Genomic DNA, 13,118 nt, shown 5'->3' with positions numbered 1-13,118 from the left:
CCTGTGGTAGTGAGTTCCACATTCTACCCACTCTCTGGGTAAAGAATATTCTCCTGAATTCCCTACTGAATTCATGGCATCTTTTCTGGTCTCCCCACCAAGTGGGAACATCTTCTCTACGTCAATTAAGAGTGGCCAAGAGGACCATTTAGGGCAGAATCATTTTTAATTTTGCTAGGAATTAATTCCATTCAGAGGTTTACAACGTGTTGTCTTTTTTAAAACAATCTTTTTATTTGATTCTCAAAATGCACAATGATACAGTAAGCACAGCATTCAGCAAGTAGAGGGTTTTTACAGAACTCAAGAATGCAAGAGGTACAAGGTCAGATGATGTGCGATTAAACTTAAGTCAATGCGCAGTAAATACTGGAACAGTAAAATGCACTAAGGTAGAAAGGGAGGTGCTGCTTCCCTTTTAAAATGAGAATATTTGAACTTTATAAAGTATCTCTTAGCGGAAAAAAAAGTGCTGGAAAATTGGCTCAAAATGTCAGGTAACATCAGTAAGGTAATTAAAACTCAGTAATACTGAATTCTTCGATTTGGAATACTAAAAGGATGCTATGATTTTAGCACATGAACCAGCACCATTATTACTACAATTGTGTTGGAATTAACACCATTTACAATCCCACCCCTGTATAAAGTGGGATGTTTGCATTGAAGTACATGTTCAATGACCCTCCACACCTCCCAAGGATTTTTCATCGCAGGTGAAAACATTTCAAATTTCAAAAGGTACAGAACATACACAGTGTTTTTCTCCATTAACACTTTTAAATGTAAAATATTGTACTATTTCCCTACTGTCGGACTGGCCATATAATCAACTGTTTGATGAATGCAATAGCATTTCAACACAAGAAAATACAATGAAAAGTAGACGATTATCCAGGAATATTGTAACATTTAGAAAGGCTTTTGGCTGCCCCCAGTTTCCAAATACTTACCGCGATCACCCCACATTAGAATATTCACAGAAAATAATTTTGCAAATGTTTCATAAAAACAAATCTACCTACTGAAATCTGGAAACATATAGCACAGGCCAGAGGTGCCTACATCTGGTGATTCTAGTCCTGCCAATCAAACTGTAAACCTAAGACATCCTACAGCTGAATGTCCCTCCCTCTTCCAGAACCCACCAACCCCACCATACACATTGCAAGCAAGCTGTTGAGCTCTCCATGATGATGTTAATTATTGAATAGTATTCCCTCATTCTACACAAGAAATTCCCAGCGGGCCTACTGAATTTTGATCAAAGCACTATATTAATCCCCTTCAGTTGCCATGTTGTACATAGTTTCCTTTTTGCTGTTAAAATATTCAGGCACAATGCACAATCCAAACGGGTCCGCAGTGCCTGGAACGGGGGAGAGTGTTGGTTACTCTTCCTTCTGCTTCTGTCTGTCTCTTCTCCCGACATAGAGGAGCAGCAGCAGTAAGCCAAGGCAGACGGTAGCTGGTGTGCACATGTAAAGGGGTTTCTTCAGCATCAGCAGGGAATAGATGGCACCTACGGAGTCATAAACAAAGACAGTTAAATACATTAATGTCTGGCTTTTACTAAGTTCGCAGCTTTCCCCTGAACAGCAACTCCAGGCGTTAAAGACAGAAACCATTCCAACGGACTATGTCACGGGATGGTCACTCGCTCGAGGGAAATGGCAATATCCAAAACAACGTTCATCATGTTGCTTTTAGTCTTCTTTCCTTCTCTTCTGCAGGTACTGACTGATTTTTCATGCCCAGGACCAAACCGTAAGGGTTGGCAGGCTACATGAGTGCGAAGGACAACACAGCAAAGCCCGATTACATCACCAGCTTCAACACGAGCACTTTCCAGTAATCTTCACTGGACAGCGATTGAGGTGGGAACCCAGGTTGATATTTTGCTTTTTAGTCTAGAGATACTGAAGTCAAATACCACCCTGGCTGAGATAAGCTAACAACAGCAACACAACTTACAGCACCTTCAACGTTGCTTCACAGTTGGGTGTCAGACCCAAGTATGAATAACGAAGAATTAGGGCAGACATTTCTTATGAAATGGTTCCCCTGAACATGGGGTTCTTGCTGGTGTGTAGAATTCACTATTCTTTATCATTTTATTTTAGAGAAAGAACTTTTGTGTCTTTGAAGATGGCCTTGGCCTTCAAAAGAAATTTTGAAAAATTGCATCCCTTGGATTAGATTTTTGGGACTTCATTCCAAGTAGTCCTTGATCCTGAAACACAGAATCTGAAGACTTCGAAAGTCAAGACATGCGCCCTAGAGTATAAGTCGGTGGAGGTTGTGTTGAAATGATTAAGTGGTCAAACTACACCTTGGAGTGCCAAGTTTGGATTGTTCAATGATACACAAGGGGAACATTCACGCCCTGGAGGCGGAGCAGAGCTGACTGGGATTTTCAATGTGGGCAGAACCCCGACGGATCTTAGGATGGCCAGAGTTCCGCCCACCCCAGTGGACCATCCCAACCCTGGCCAGGGTCATTTAAATAACGTCGGCACGTTCCTGGCAGGGTTCCTGCTTCTGTCGGGAAGCCTACCTGAGGGAAAGAGGAAAATCACTGCAGCAGACCAGCTGCAATATATCGGGGCCAGATGAGCAATGTCATTTTTTTTTTTATAATTGTAGGCTGGTCCCTACGTTTGATTCAACTCCCTACCAGGGCTTTAAGATTTAAATGCCACTTTCACACACCATAGCAACACTGGGCACGAAGAATGCATTCCAAATGCCCAGTTGCTTGGGCACGAATGACAGGCAGCACATCATATGATGTACTCCTGACATTTGCATTCCCTTTGCATATCATATTTGGGCAGATGTATTCTGTCACTGCCAGCCCAAAATGACTGGAAGTGGCAAGGATAATGGGTAGACAGTGAATCTCCAAAGAATTTTCCACCCCCGTCCCCTGGAATAGTGCCTGGAACTGGAGGAAAATTTTGGCCCTAGTGTTGGGAAACTGAATCATGAAAAGACTCCAGAGACTTGGACTCTTTAGCCTTGAAAGAAAGCAATGGGGGGTATAGATACATTAACTAGTTTAGGAAAAGTAAATCTGGAAGACTACTTCAACATAAACATGGCTCTGGGGGTATAGCTCAGAACGAGAGCATTTGACTGCAGATCAAAAGGTCCCTGGTTCAAATCCAGGTGTCCCTTCATTGCCATTTAATTTCTAGAACTAAGAATTTATTTTGTGGAGCAGGCTCGAGGGGCGGTGGCCTATTCCTGCTCCTATTTCTTTCTTATGTTCTAAACCCTGACAGCAGGACATTGGGCACAAGCTCAAACTGGCAAAAGGCCGAGGTCAGGAAGTCTTCATACAGAGTCACCAAACACATGCAATGGACTTCAGCGAGGACAATAGGAGCAAAAAACAGAAGTCATTTAAGACAAAGTTGGAGGTGTGAACTGTAGATTTTTCCTGCTGGATGAGCTATAATGGGATGAAGTGCCTTCCTCATCTATCTTGACACCTGATTTGGGAGCACCTATTAATTATTTACTCCCCTTTAATGTAAACGTCAGTTGAGAACTCTGCTTATGAGAACTCTGCCCCTTAATTCCTCCAACTCACAAAACACTGATCGTGTGTGCAAGATGCAGATACAAGCCAAATCATTGCCCTGCATCTGCATTTTCCACAAAAGATCAGTGTTTTTTGTGAATTGGAGCACATGGGTCAGTGACAGAGTTCTCCTAAGCAGCGATCAAAGAAACACATCATTTTAAATTGCAAATTGTTGATACTTTCCTCGTGGAGAAAATAGGGTATAAAAAGTCTGCAGGCATGGCTCCCTCATGGTACAACTGCCCATCCAGTGCGGTACTGAGCTTCACAAGCAGGAAGTGCCCACCTTCCGAGTTCCAAGCCCTGCTTTGTGATGAGTTGGCTTATCTGAGCTAGGGTAGCAGTGGGAAGCCCTGTAACTTGACCTCAGTGTTCCTGAGCTGGGGGGTTTGGGGGGGGGGGGGGGCGGTGCTTGGAAATCAGTCAAGGTTCCTTAACACTGTCTGGCGACTTCTCTTCAAAAGGTTGCAGGACTGGCAGAAGCCTGGTGGCATTAATCCAGGCTGCCCATCTTGGCTGGGGAGACTAATCGAAAGGGAAATGATCAAACTACCAAACAGAAAAAAAGAAACCACAAGCCGAAACCTGTGTGATCTAAATCAGCCCCAGCCTCATCAAAAATGCTGTCTATGATAGTGGTATGAAATGGGGTTGCGCTGGCGGTTTCTATGTGTCAGCTTTAGTCTCGGCCACTCCAAGTTTATGTAGCAGTTTATGAGGGTATCCTTTCCCATTAGCAACAAAAGCTTCAAAACTAAACTGAATTTTTCCTCCTTCTGCCACCATTTCTTCTTCGGGTGTTATTTCCTAGAGTTCTCCTGAAATGAAATTAAAATTGTGGATGTTGTATGCTTAGACATCCTAAAAGTATTTTTCTTTTTTTAATTGATAATTTTTCAGGACCTCATGTTGACATTCATTACAACAATTATCACACCTAACTACCAGAGGAACACCACGAAGCCAGCTAAAACCGCAACCAAAAACATTGTGTTTTCAGGCTGAAATCTGCAATTACCAGAATTCTCCAGACGTGTTTAAGAATCTGTCTCCCGGTTTCAAAGAAATTGGCCGCGATTACACTTCTGCGCTGGTCAGCCCCGCAATATTAAGTGAAAAGGCAGGGAATCGCGTGCTGGCAAGCGCGGGTGTGGAAATTCTACGCCATGTGTCCCCCTCCAGTAGGACAAGGACGGATAAGTTCAAAGGTTACCTGTCCCATAGCACAATGCAGGCGAAACCCACTTCCCATTCCCCTGGAGTGTGCAGGTACAGCACTCAGTCACTAGAGTGCTCCGAGCTTACCTGCACCCTTACTGGCTTCCTTTCCAATACAAGGATCATCTCTAAAATATGGCCATCATTGCGTCACATATTGCTGCTGGATTTCTCACTAATACAGAAACCATGTAAAAATAAAGACCCTTTCTAGAATGCACCCCTCTCTCGAGCAATCTTCTATTGTATGACCCCCAATAACAGTCTTAGTCCATGTAACAGTACCATCCAGCAGTTTTATAAAATTCAAGGTCACAATTAGGAGTGGTCAAAGGAACAGAGTCATTATAATTTAGAAGGCAATTAATTCCATTCAGAGGTTTACAATGTATCTTTTTTTTAAACAATCTTTTTATTTGATTCTCAAAATGCAAAATAATACAGTAAGCACAGCATGCAGCAGGTAGAGGACTTTACAGAACTAAGGAATGCAGCAGAGGTACAGGGCCAGATGATGAGCGATTAAAATGAAGTAATCAGTAAAACACACCAAGGTAGAAAGACGCTGCTGCTTCCCTTTTACAATGAGAATACTGAACTTGAACAAAGTATTCTATCTCTTAGCGGAAAAAAACAAGTGCTAGAAACTTGGCTCAAAGTGCCAGGAACTTCAGTAAGACAATGAAAACTCAGTAATAATGAACTCTAAACACTAAAACACTAAAAGGATGCTATGATTTTAACACATGAACCACTGCCATTCTTACTACAACAGTATTCAAATTAACACCACTTACAATCTCACCCCTGCACAAAGTGGGATGTTTGCATTGAAGTACATGTTCAACATACCCCCTCCACACCTCCTAAGGATTTTTTATTGCTGGTTAACACAATTCAAAAGGTACAAAACCTACAGCAAATTATATATTTTCCTCCATTAACACTTTTAAATGTGAAATGTTGTACTATTCCCCTCCTGTCAGACTGGCCATATAATCAACTGTTTGATTAATGAAATAGCATTTCAACACAAAAAAAAGGGAAGGCTTGCATTTATATAGCGCCTTTCATGACCTCAGGACATCCCAAAGCACTTTACAGCCAATGAAGCACTTTTTTAAATGTAGTCACTGCAGCAATTTAGGAAACGCAGCAGCCAGTTTGCACACAGCAAACTCCCACAAACTGCAATGTGATAGTGACCAGAGATTCTGTTTTAATGATGTTGGTTGAGGGATAAATATTGGCCAGGACACCGGAGAGAACTCCCCATCTCTTCTTCAAAGCAGTGCTATGGGATCTATTACGTCCCAACTGTGAGGACAGACGAGGTCTTGGTTTTACATCTCATCCGAAAGACAACTCCCGACAGTGCAGCACTCCCTCAGTACTGCCCTGGAGTGTCAGCCTGGATTTTGTGCTCAAGTCTCTGGAGTGGGACTCGAAACTACAACCATCTGGCTCAGAGGCTCGGGTGCTGCCAACTGAGCCATGGCTGACACCAATAATGGCAAAATGAAGCAAAAATAGACCCTAATCCAAGAACGTTATAACATTTAGAAATGCTTTTGGCTGTCCCCAGTTTTCAAATTCTTACCAAGATCACCCCAGTAAAAAAAATTCACAAAATTACTTTGCAAACGTTTCACAAAAACAAAAGTAGTATACCTACTGAAAGCTGGATATATCGTAGGCCAAAGGTGCCTACATCTGGTGATTTCAGTCCTGTCAAAACTGTAAACTTAGACATTCAGCAGCGGAATGTCCCTCCCTCTTCCAGATCCCACCCCCCTCCCACCTATTCCCTCATTTCTACCTGCTTATTCCCAGCTGACCTTCTGAATTCAGATCAAAGCACTGTATTAATCCCCTTCAGTAGGTATGTTGTATATATTTTACTTTTGCTTTTAAAATAGTCAGACACTATGTATGATCCAAACTGGTCCCCAGTGCCTGCAACTGAGGAGAGTGATGGCTACTCTTTCTTCTGTTTCTCTCTGTCTTTTCCCCAGGTATAGAGGAGCAGCAGCTGGAAGCCAAGTAAGACGGCAGATGGTATGCACAGGTAACGGGGTTCCTTTAGCATCAGGATGGAACATATCTCCCCTGCAGAGTCATAAACAAGGACAATTAAATACACTACTGTCTACCTTTTACAAAGCCACAGCTTTCCCCTGAACAGCAACTCCAGGCTTTAAGGACCGAAACCATTTCGATGGACTATGTCAAGGGATGGTCACTCGTTCAAGAAAAACTCCAACGTCCAAAATAACGTTCATCATTTTGCTTTTGCAGGTGCTGATTCATGCTGGGTTATGTACCTCACTCATTCTTCATGCCTAAGGCCAGACCACAAGTGTTGGCGGACGACACGAGTGTGAAGGACAACACAGCAAAACCCGATTGCATCATCAGCTGAGGCTCAACACGTGCACTTTCCTGTAAGATTCACTGGATAGCGATCGGGGTGGGAACCCCAGCTGATGTATGCAACCCTGGCTAAGATAAGCTAACAACAGCAACACAACTTACACTTATGAAGCACCTTCAACATTGCTTCACAGTTGGTGTCAGACCCAAGCATGAGTAAGGAGGAGTTAAGGGGGATAGCCCAAAGCACTTTGGAAAAGGTTTTAGCACAAACTGAACACGGGGCATTCCTGGTGTACATGGTTCAGTCCTAAACCAGATAAATATCAATGTCCAATTGCAAGAGCTAATTAATTAGTCATGAGCACTTTATCGACACAGTAAAAGTTATTTTACTGGTTATATTGGTAGTGTATGTTTTGTTTCCATATGTGGGAGCATGCATTGCTACAATGAGTGGTATATTTGAGGATCCGGATGTTTGGTGCTGGCCATGAGGGGGTGGGGTGGGTGGAGGGGGGGGGGGGGGGGAAGGAAAGAGAGAAGGAGAAGAAAAAAGGAGCGTGGAAGTGGGTGATGGGGATAGTTGGGTGTGAATGTTTAGGGGCTGGGGTTCTAGAACGAGGGGTCACAGTCTCAGGATACAGGGTAGGACATTTAGGACTGAGATGAGGAGAAATTTCTTCACTCAGGGTGGTGAACCTGTGGAATTCTCTACCACAGAAGGCTGTGGAGGCCAAGTCACTGAATATATTTAAGAAGGAGATAGATAGATTTCTAGACACAAAAGGCATCAAGGGGTATGGGGAGAGAGTGGGAATGTGGTATTGAGATAGAGGATCAGCCATGATCATATTGAATGGCAGAGCTGGCTCGAAGGGCCAAATGGCCTGCTCCTGCTCCTATTTTTCTATGTTTCTATTTGATAAGGAATGTTGTCTATGGATTCAAATCAGCCATTGTGGATATTGTGAGCAGCCTTTTCAATCTGAGTTTTTATAAATGTCGGTGCTGGAAGAAAAAATAAATTCACAAAAAATGTTCTTTTAATGGAGTTTAAACAGAAGAGTCTTCTGTCTGATAATGACCATCCTGCATTCTAGTGAAACCTTAAAAAGCGCACAGGCACGAAGTAGCAGCAAGCAGATTAGCATCAAAATCTGGTGACAAACAAGGCACCCTGCCTTCTCGTCATAGTCATCAGTAACTGAGTCATTCTGACACTTGTTTTTCCTGTGTAGATGGAATGATATATAAAAAAAAATGAATCAATGCTTGAAACCAGGTATTGGACCACTGTTCTGTGTATTCAATAAAATCTGCTTAGAGTCCGGAGTTTCCCTCCAAGAATCAGGTAACATCCTGCACACAAAATATTTCACAACCCTTATGTTCTTTCCCTGTGAATCCACAGAAGCAGCTAGATTTATGAGAATGGTGAAAGAGACTTTTTATTTAGAAAAAAAAACCAAAGCAAAGAATGAGAAAAATCGAGAAGCAATAATTAGTTGAATGGTTAGGGTGATTATTGCAATGAGAAAGTAACAAAGAATCTGGTTACCGTCTCAGGGTCGTGGGACACCCTTGTAGAATGAAGTGATATCTATGAGCGTTAGTCATAGTGGGACCTCAGGAGACTTGATTCTGCAGCTTTAAAAGTTAAAGTCAAATTTGAGCCAACATGGGATTTATTTTGGATTCTGAAATCTCCTGCTAAAAGCTGCTGTTCACAAGTTTGAAATGCTAACTTAACTCCCTAAATCATACCAACAACATCCCATCTCTCCTTTGATCTATTCCATTGGACGTTAATAGGCAATTTTATGAGTAGAATATTTTGAGATAGGTCTTCAGCTTTGTTCAATAAAGAAGAAAACAACCCACTTATTAAATAGTTATTTATAACCTGCTAACAAAATAACTGGTGCCCAGGATTCATAAAATATGATTTTGTTACTCGGAATGGCAACAATAAAAAAAAATCAGCCAATGATGCGATGACTGTAATAATAGCCCATTAAAACTTTACAAGCAGTTAACAAGCTACTCAACCTCAACCAACACCACCAAACAGATTAAACTGGTCATTCATCTCATTGCTGTTTCCGAGGCCTTGCTGGGCACAGGTTGCTCTCTTTGCCTGTAAAACAGTAACTACACTTTAAACGTAACTTATTGGTTGTCAAGCACTTAGGTTTATCCGGAGGTCATGAAAGGTGCTATAATAAATGCAAGTTCCTGCTTTCTTACTTTCTATAAATGACAAAGTATTTTTGGTTCTAGCTGTGGAGTCCAGGGTACTTTATTCAGGGTTTTGCGGTAGAAATAATAGTGAGGCTATTCGTGCTCATCGTTATTAAGGAGTAAATCGGACAGCAACTTCCACCATCTGTACACGCGCAGTTAAATGCAGGAATCAGGAAAATGCTGTCCGAATTGCCATGCTCCTCCAGAAGCTTCATTATACCGGTATTTCACCGAGAGACTCGGCATTCCCATACATGGGAGGGTGTGAATATGCCGTACTTACATGATAGATATCCACTAAACACGCCAGAAAAAGTTAGGGCTTATCCCTTCAAGTGTAAGTGAATTTCTAATGGCGTGATAAGTCTTAATTACTGCCAAACAAATTCTCTGGCACTGAAAATCCACTTTTAAAAGTGTGGTGTCTCATTCTTTCAGATTTTAGTTACTTTGGAGAATTAAAAAAATGTTTTTTTACTTTTTCTTTCTGTCTCTTATCTCTCTCTCTTAATCCCATCTTTCTTTCCCTCTCTTTATTCTGCTTTCTGTACATGATTTGGCATTGGATGAACTATTCTAACTTACACTTCCTGGTTTAGACTGCGTGGCGCAGTAATAATTCTTCAATCTGATTGGTTAAGGAGATACACCATTGCTGGCCACACAGATCTCGGATCCCCTGTAGAGGGCGCCGTGCCGTTTTGGCTCTCTAATTACTGCAAGTCACAGTACAGTGCTAGTGTAATGTGATGTGCCTCAATAATCCCGAGACTCGATGTTAGCGGAACAAAACAAGGCTTTTATTAACTTAGAAGATAACACGCAGTGGAGAGAGGTATCTTCCATCTGGAGCTCTGCAGTACTGGATGTGAGGCCAGACTGAGCTGGCTTACATAGAGGCCAGGTATGGGCGGAGCCCTACACACAACACATTCCATACATTCCAATATACAATACAATGGTGAGGAGAAACCTGAAACCAACCACAGTCACAGGCAATACAATGGTGAGGGGAAACCTGAAACCAACCACAGTCACAGGCAGTGATGAATGGAATATTTCATCACATTCACCCCTTCTATAGATTTAGTCTGTTCGGGGGTTTGGTAGTCCTCTGCGACCGACGTGGCTGTTGTGGTGTCGCGGGTGTCGGCTGGGTGTCCCCGGTGGCCTCCTGGGTCTCTGCCGGGGGTGCCGCCAGGGTTGTTGAAGGGGTAGTTGGTGGGGGTGCCGTTGGTCGATGTTCTTCCGGGGGTGATGAAAGAAAGAGTAGTGGGTGGGTAAGAGTTGCTGTGGTCGTTGTTGCTGCTATTGCCGTGGTTGTTGTCGTTACCGGCTGGGGCGACGTCTTTTATTGACACGGTGTCCTCCCTTCCGTCGGCGTGCCAGACATACGCGTATTGGGGGTTGGCGTGGAGTAGGTGCACTGGCTCCACGAGAGGGTCCGTCTTATGGCCCCTCACATGCCTTCGCACGAATACCGGACCTGGGGTGGAGAGCCATGACGGCATGGATACGCCTGAGGTGGATTGCCGGGGAAAGCTAAACATTCGTTCATGAGGCGTGGCATTAGTGGCAGTACACAATAGCGACCGTATCGAATGGAGCACATCTGAGAGGACTTCCTGCCAGCGGGAGATAGGGAGGCCCTTGGTCCTTAGAGCTAGAGTGACTGCTTTCCATACTGTCCCGTTCTCTCGCTCCACTTGACCGTTACCCCGGGGGTTGTAGCTGGTGGTACGGCTCGTGGCGATACCCCTGGACAGCATGTACTGGCGTAGCTCTTCACTCATGAAGGACGCCCCCCTATCCGTGTGGATGTAGCTCGGCATACCAAACAGGCAGAACAGGCTGTTGAGGCATTTAATGACCGTGGCGCTGGTCATGTCTGGGCAGGGGAAGGCAAATGGGAACCGGGAGTATTCGTCCACAATGTTCAGGAAGTAAACATTGCGGTCGACGGACGGGAGGGGGCCCTTGAAGTCTAAGCTGAGCCGCTCAAAGGGCCGTGTAGCTTTGATTAAGTGGGCTCTATCTGGGCGGTAGAACCGAGGCTTGCACTCAGCGCAAGTGCGGCAGTTCCTGGTCAGAGACCGAACTTCCTCAATTGAGTAGGGTAAGTTGCGGGACTTTATGAAGTGGAACAGCCGCGTGACCCCTGGGTGGCAGAGGTCGTTGTGGAGGGTCTGTAGCCGGTCCCCGGTGGCGCTGGCACACATCCCTCGTGAGAGGGCATCTGGGGATTCGTTAAGGGCCCCTGGCCGGTAAATGATGTCATACTCGAAGGTGGAGAGCTCGATCCGCCACCTAAGAATCTTATCATTTTTGATCTTCCCCCTCTGTTTATTATTGAACATAAACGCTACCGACCGCTGGTCGGTAAGTAGGGTGAAGCGTTTGCCGGCTAGGTAGTGGCGCCAGTGGCGCACTGCCTCCACGATGGCTTGGGCCTCCTTTTCCATGGAGGAGTGTCTGGTCTCGGGCCCTTGGAGGGTCCTCGAGAAGAAAGCTACGGGCCGCCCCACCTGGTTGAGGGTGGCCGCCAAGGCAAAGTCAGACGCATCACTTTCCACTTGAAATGGAGTGTTCTCGTCCACTGCCTGTAGCGTGGCCCGCTCAATATCCTGCTTAATGCTTTTGAAGGCGGCGTGGGCCTCAGCAGAGAGCGGAAAAGAGGATGCTTTCAAGAGGGGGCGGGCTTTGTCGGAGTAGTTGGGGACCCATTGGGAATAATAAGAGAATAACCCCAGGCACCTTTTCAGGGCTTTGGGAGTGTTGGGCAGGGGCAGCTCCCGTAGGGGGCGCAATCGGTCGGGGTCTGGTCCGATTTCCCCATTCTCCACCACGCTGCCTAGTATGCAGAGGCGCGTGGTGTTGAAAATGCACTTGTCCTCGTTGTAGGTGAGGTTGAGTTTTTGTGCGGTTTTCAGGAACCTCTCGAGGTTCGAGTCGTGATCCTGCTGGTTGTGACCGCAGATGGTGACGTTGTCGAGGTAGGGGAAGGTTGCCTGCAAGCGGTGGTCATCGACCATGCGGTCCATCTCCCTCTGGAAGACCGAGACCCCATTCGTCACCCCAAAGGGGACTCTGAGGAATTGGTAGAGGCGTCCGTTTGCCTCGAAGGCGGTGTACGGGCGGTCCTCTGGTCTGATAGGGAGCTGGTGGTACGCTGACTTGAGGTCGATGGTGGAGAACACCCGGTATTGGGCGATTTGGTTCACCATTTCTGATATGCGGGGTAGCGGGTAGGCATCTAGTTGGGTGTACCTGTTGATCGTTTGGCTATAGTTGATCACCATCCGTTTCTTCTCGCTACCCCTTACCACCACCACTTGGGCGCGCCACGGGCTATTGCTGCATTCAATAATGCGCTCTTTCAGGAGCCTGTCTACCTCGGTCGCGATAAACCGCCTGTCCTCCCAGCTGTACCTCCTGCTTTTTGTCGCTATTGGCCGGCAGTTAGGGGTAAGGTTCGCAAATAGCGAAGGCGGCTTTACCTTCAGGGTAGCCAGGCCGCACACTGTGAGGGGCGGCTGGGACCCACCGTACTTGAGCGTGATGCTTTGGTGGTTGCACTGGAAATCCAGGCCCAAGATCACGCTCGCGCATAGATTCTTCATGATTAATACTTTAAAATTATCGTATACCATCCCGTTAACGGACAATTGTACCGTGCAGTAACCCAGAA

The 13,118-nt window shown here is 45.0% G+C and overlaps 1 protein-coding gene across 2 annotated transcripts in view; it reads right to left on the bottom strand.

Annotated features, from left to right (window-relative positions):
• Positions 1-209: 209 nt before the first annotated feature.
• Positions 210-13,118, bottom strand: part of LOC147103127 (transmembrane protein 35B-like) — a 108,354-nt gene continuing 95,445 nt past the window's right edge. Inside the window, exon 3 of one of the 2 annotated variants that reach the window (XM_085962453.1) lies at positions 210-1,522. In XM_085962453.1, the coding sequence (XP_085818579.1) occupies positions 1,392-1,522 (131 nt within the window). In that variant the 3' untranslated portion in view covers positions 210-1,391. Of the gene's footprint in view, positions 1,523-5,203; positions 6,920-13,118 lie in introns of those variants that run through there. The other variant, XM_085962454.1, reaches the window with a different exon arrangement.

The sequence above is a fragment of the Somniosus microcephalus genome, chromosome 20 (assembly GCF_052327205.1).
Source record: "Somniosus microcephalus isolate GS21.2 chromosome 20, FLI_Smic_1.0, whole genome shotgun sequence".
In the NCBI taxonomy this organism is placed as follows: Eukaryota; Metazoa; Chordata; class Chondrichthyes; order Squaliformes; family Somniosidae; genus Somniosus; species Somniosus microcephalus.
This window is presented reverse-complemented; position numbering and strand designations above follow the sequence as displayed.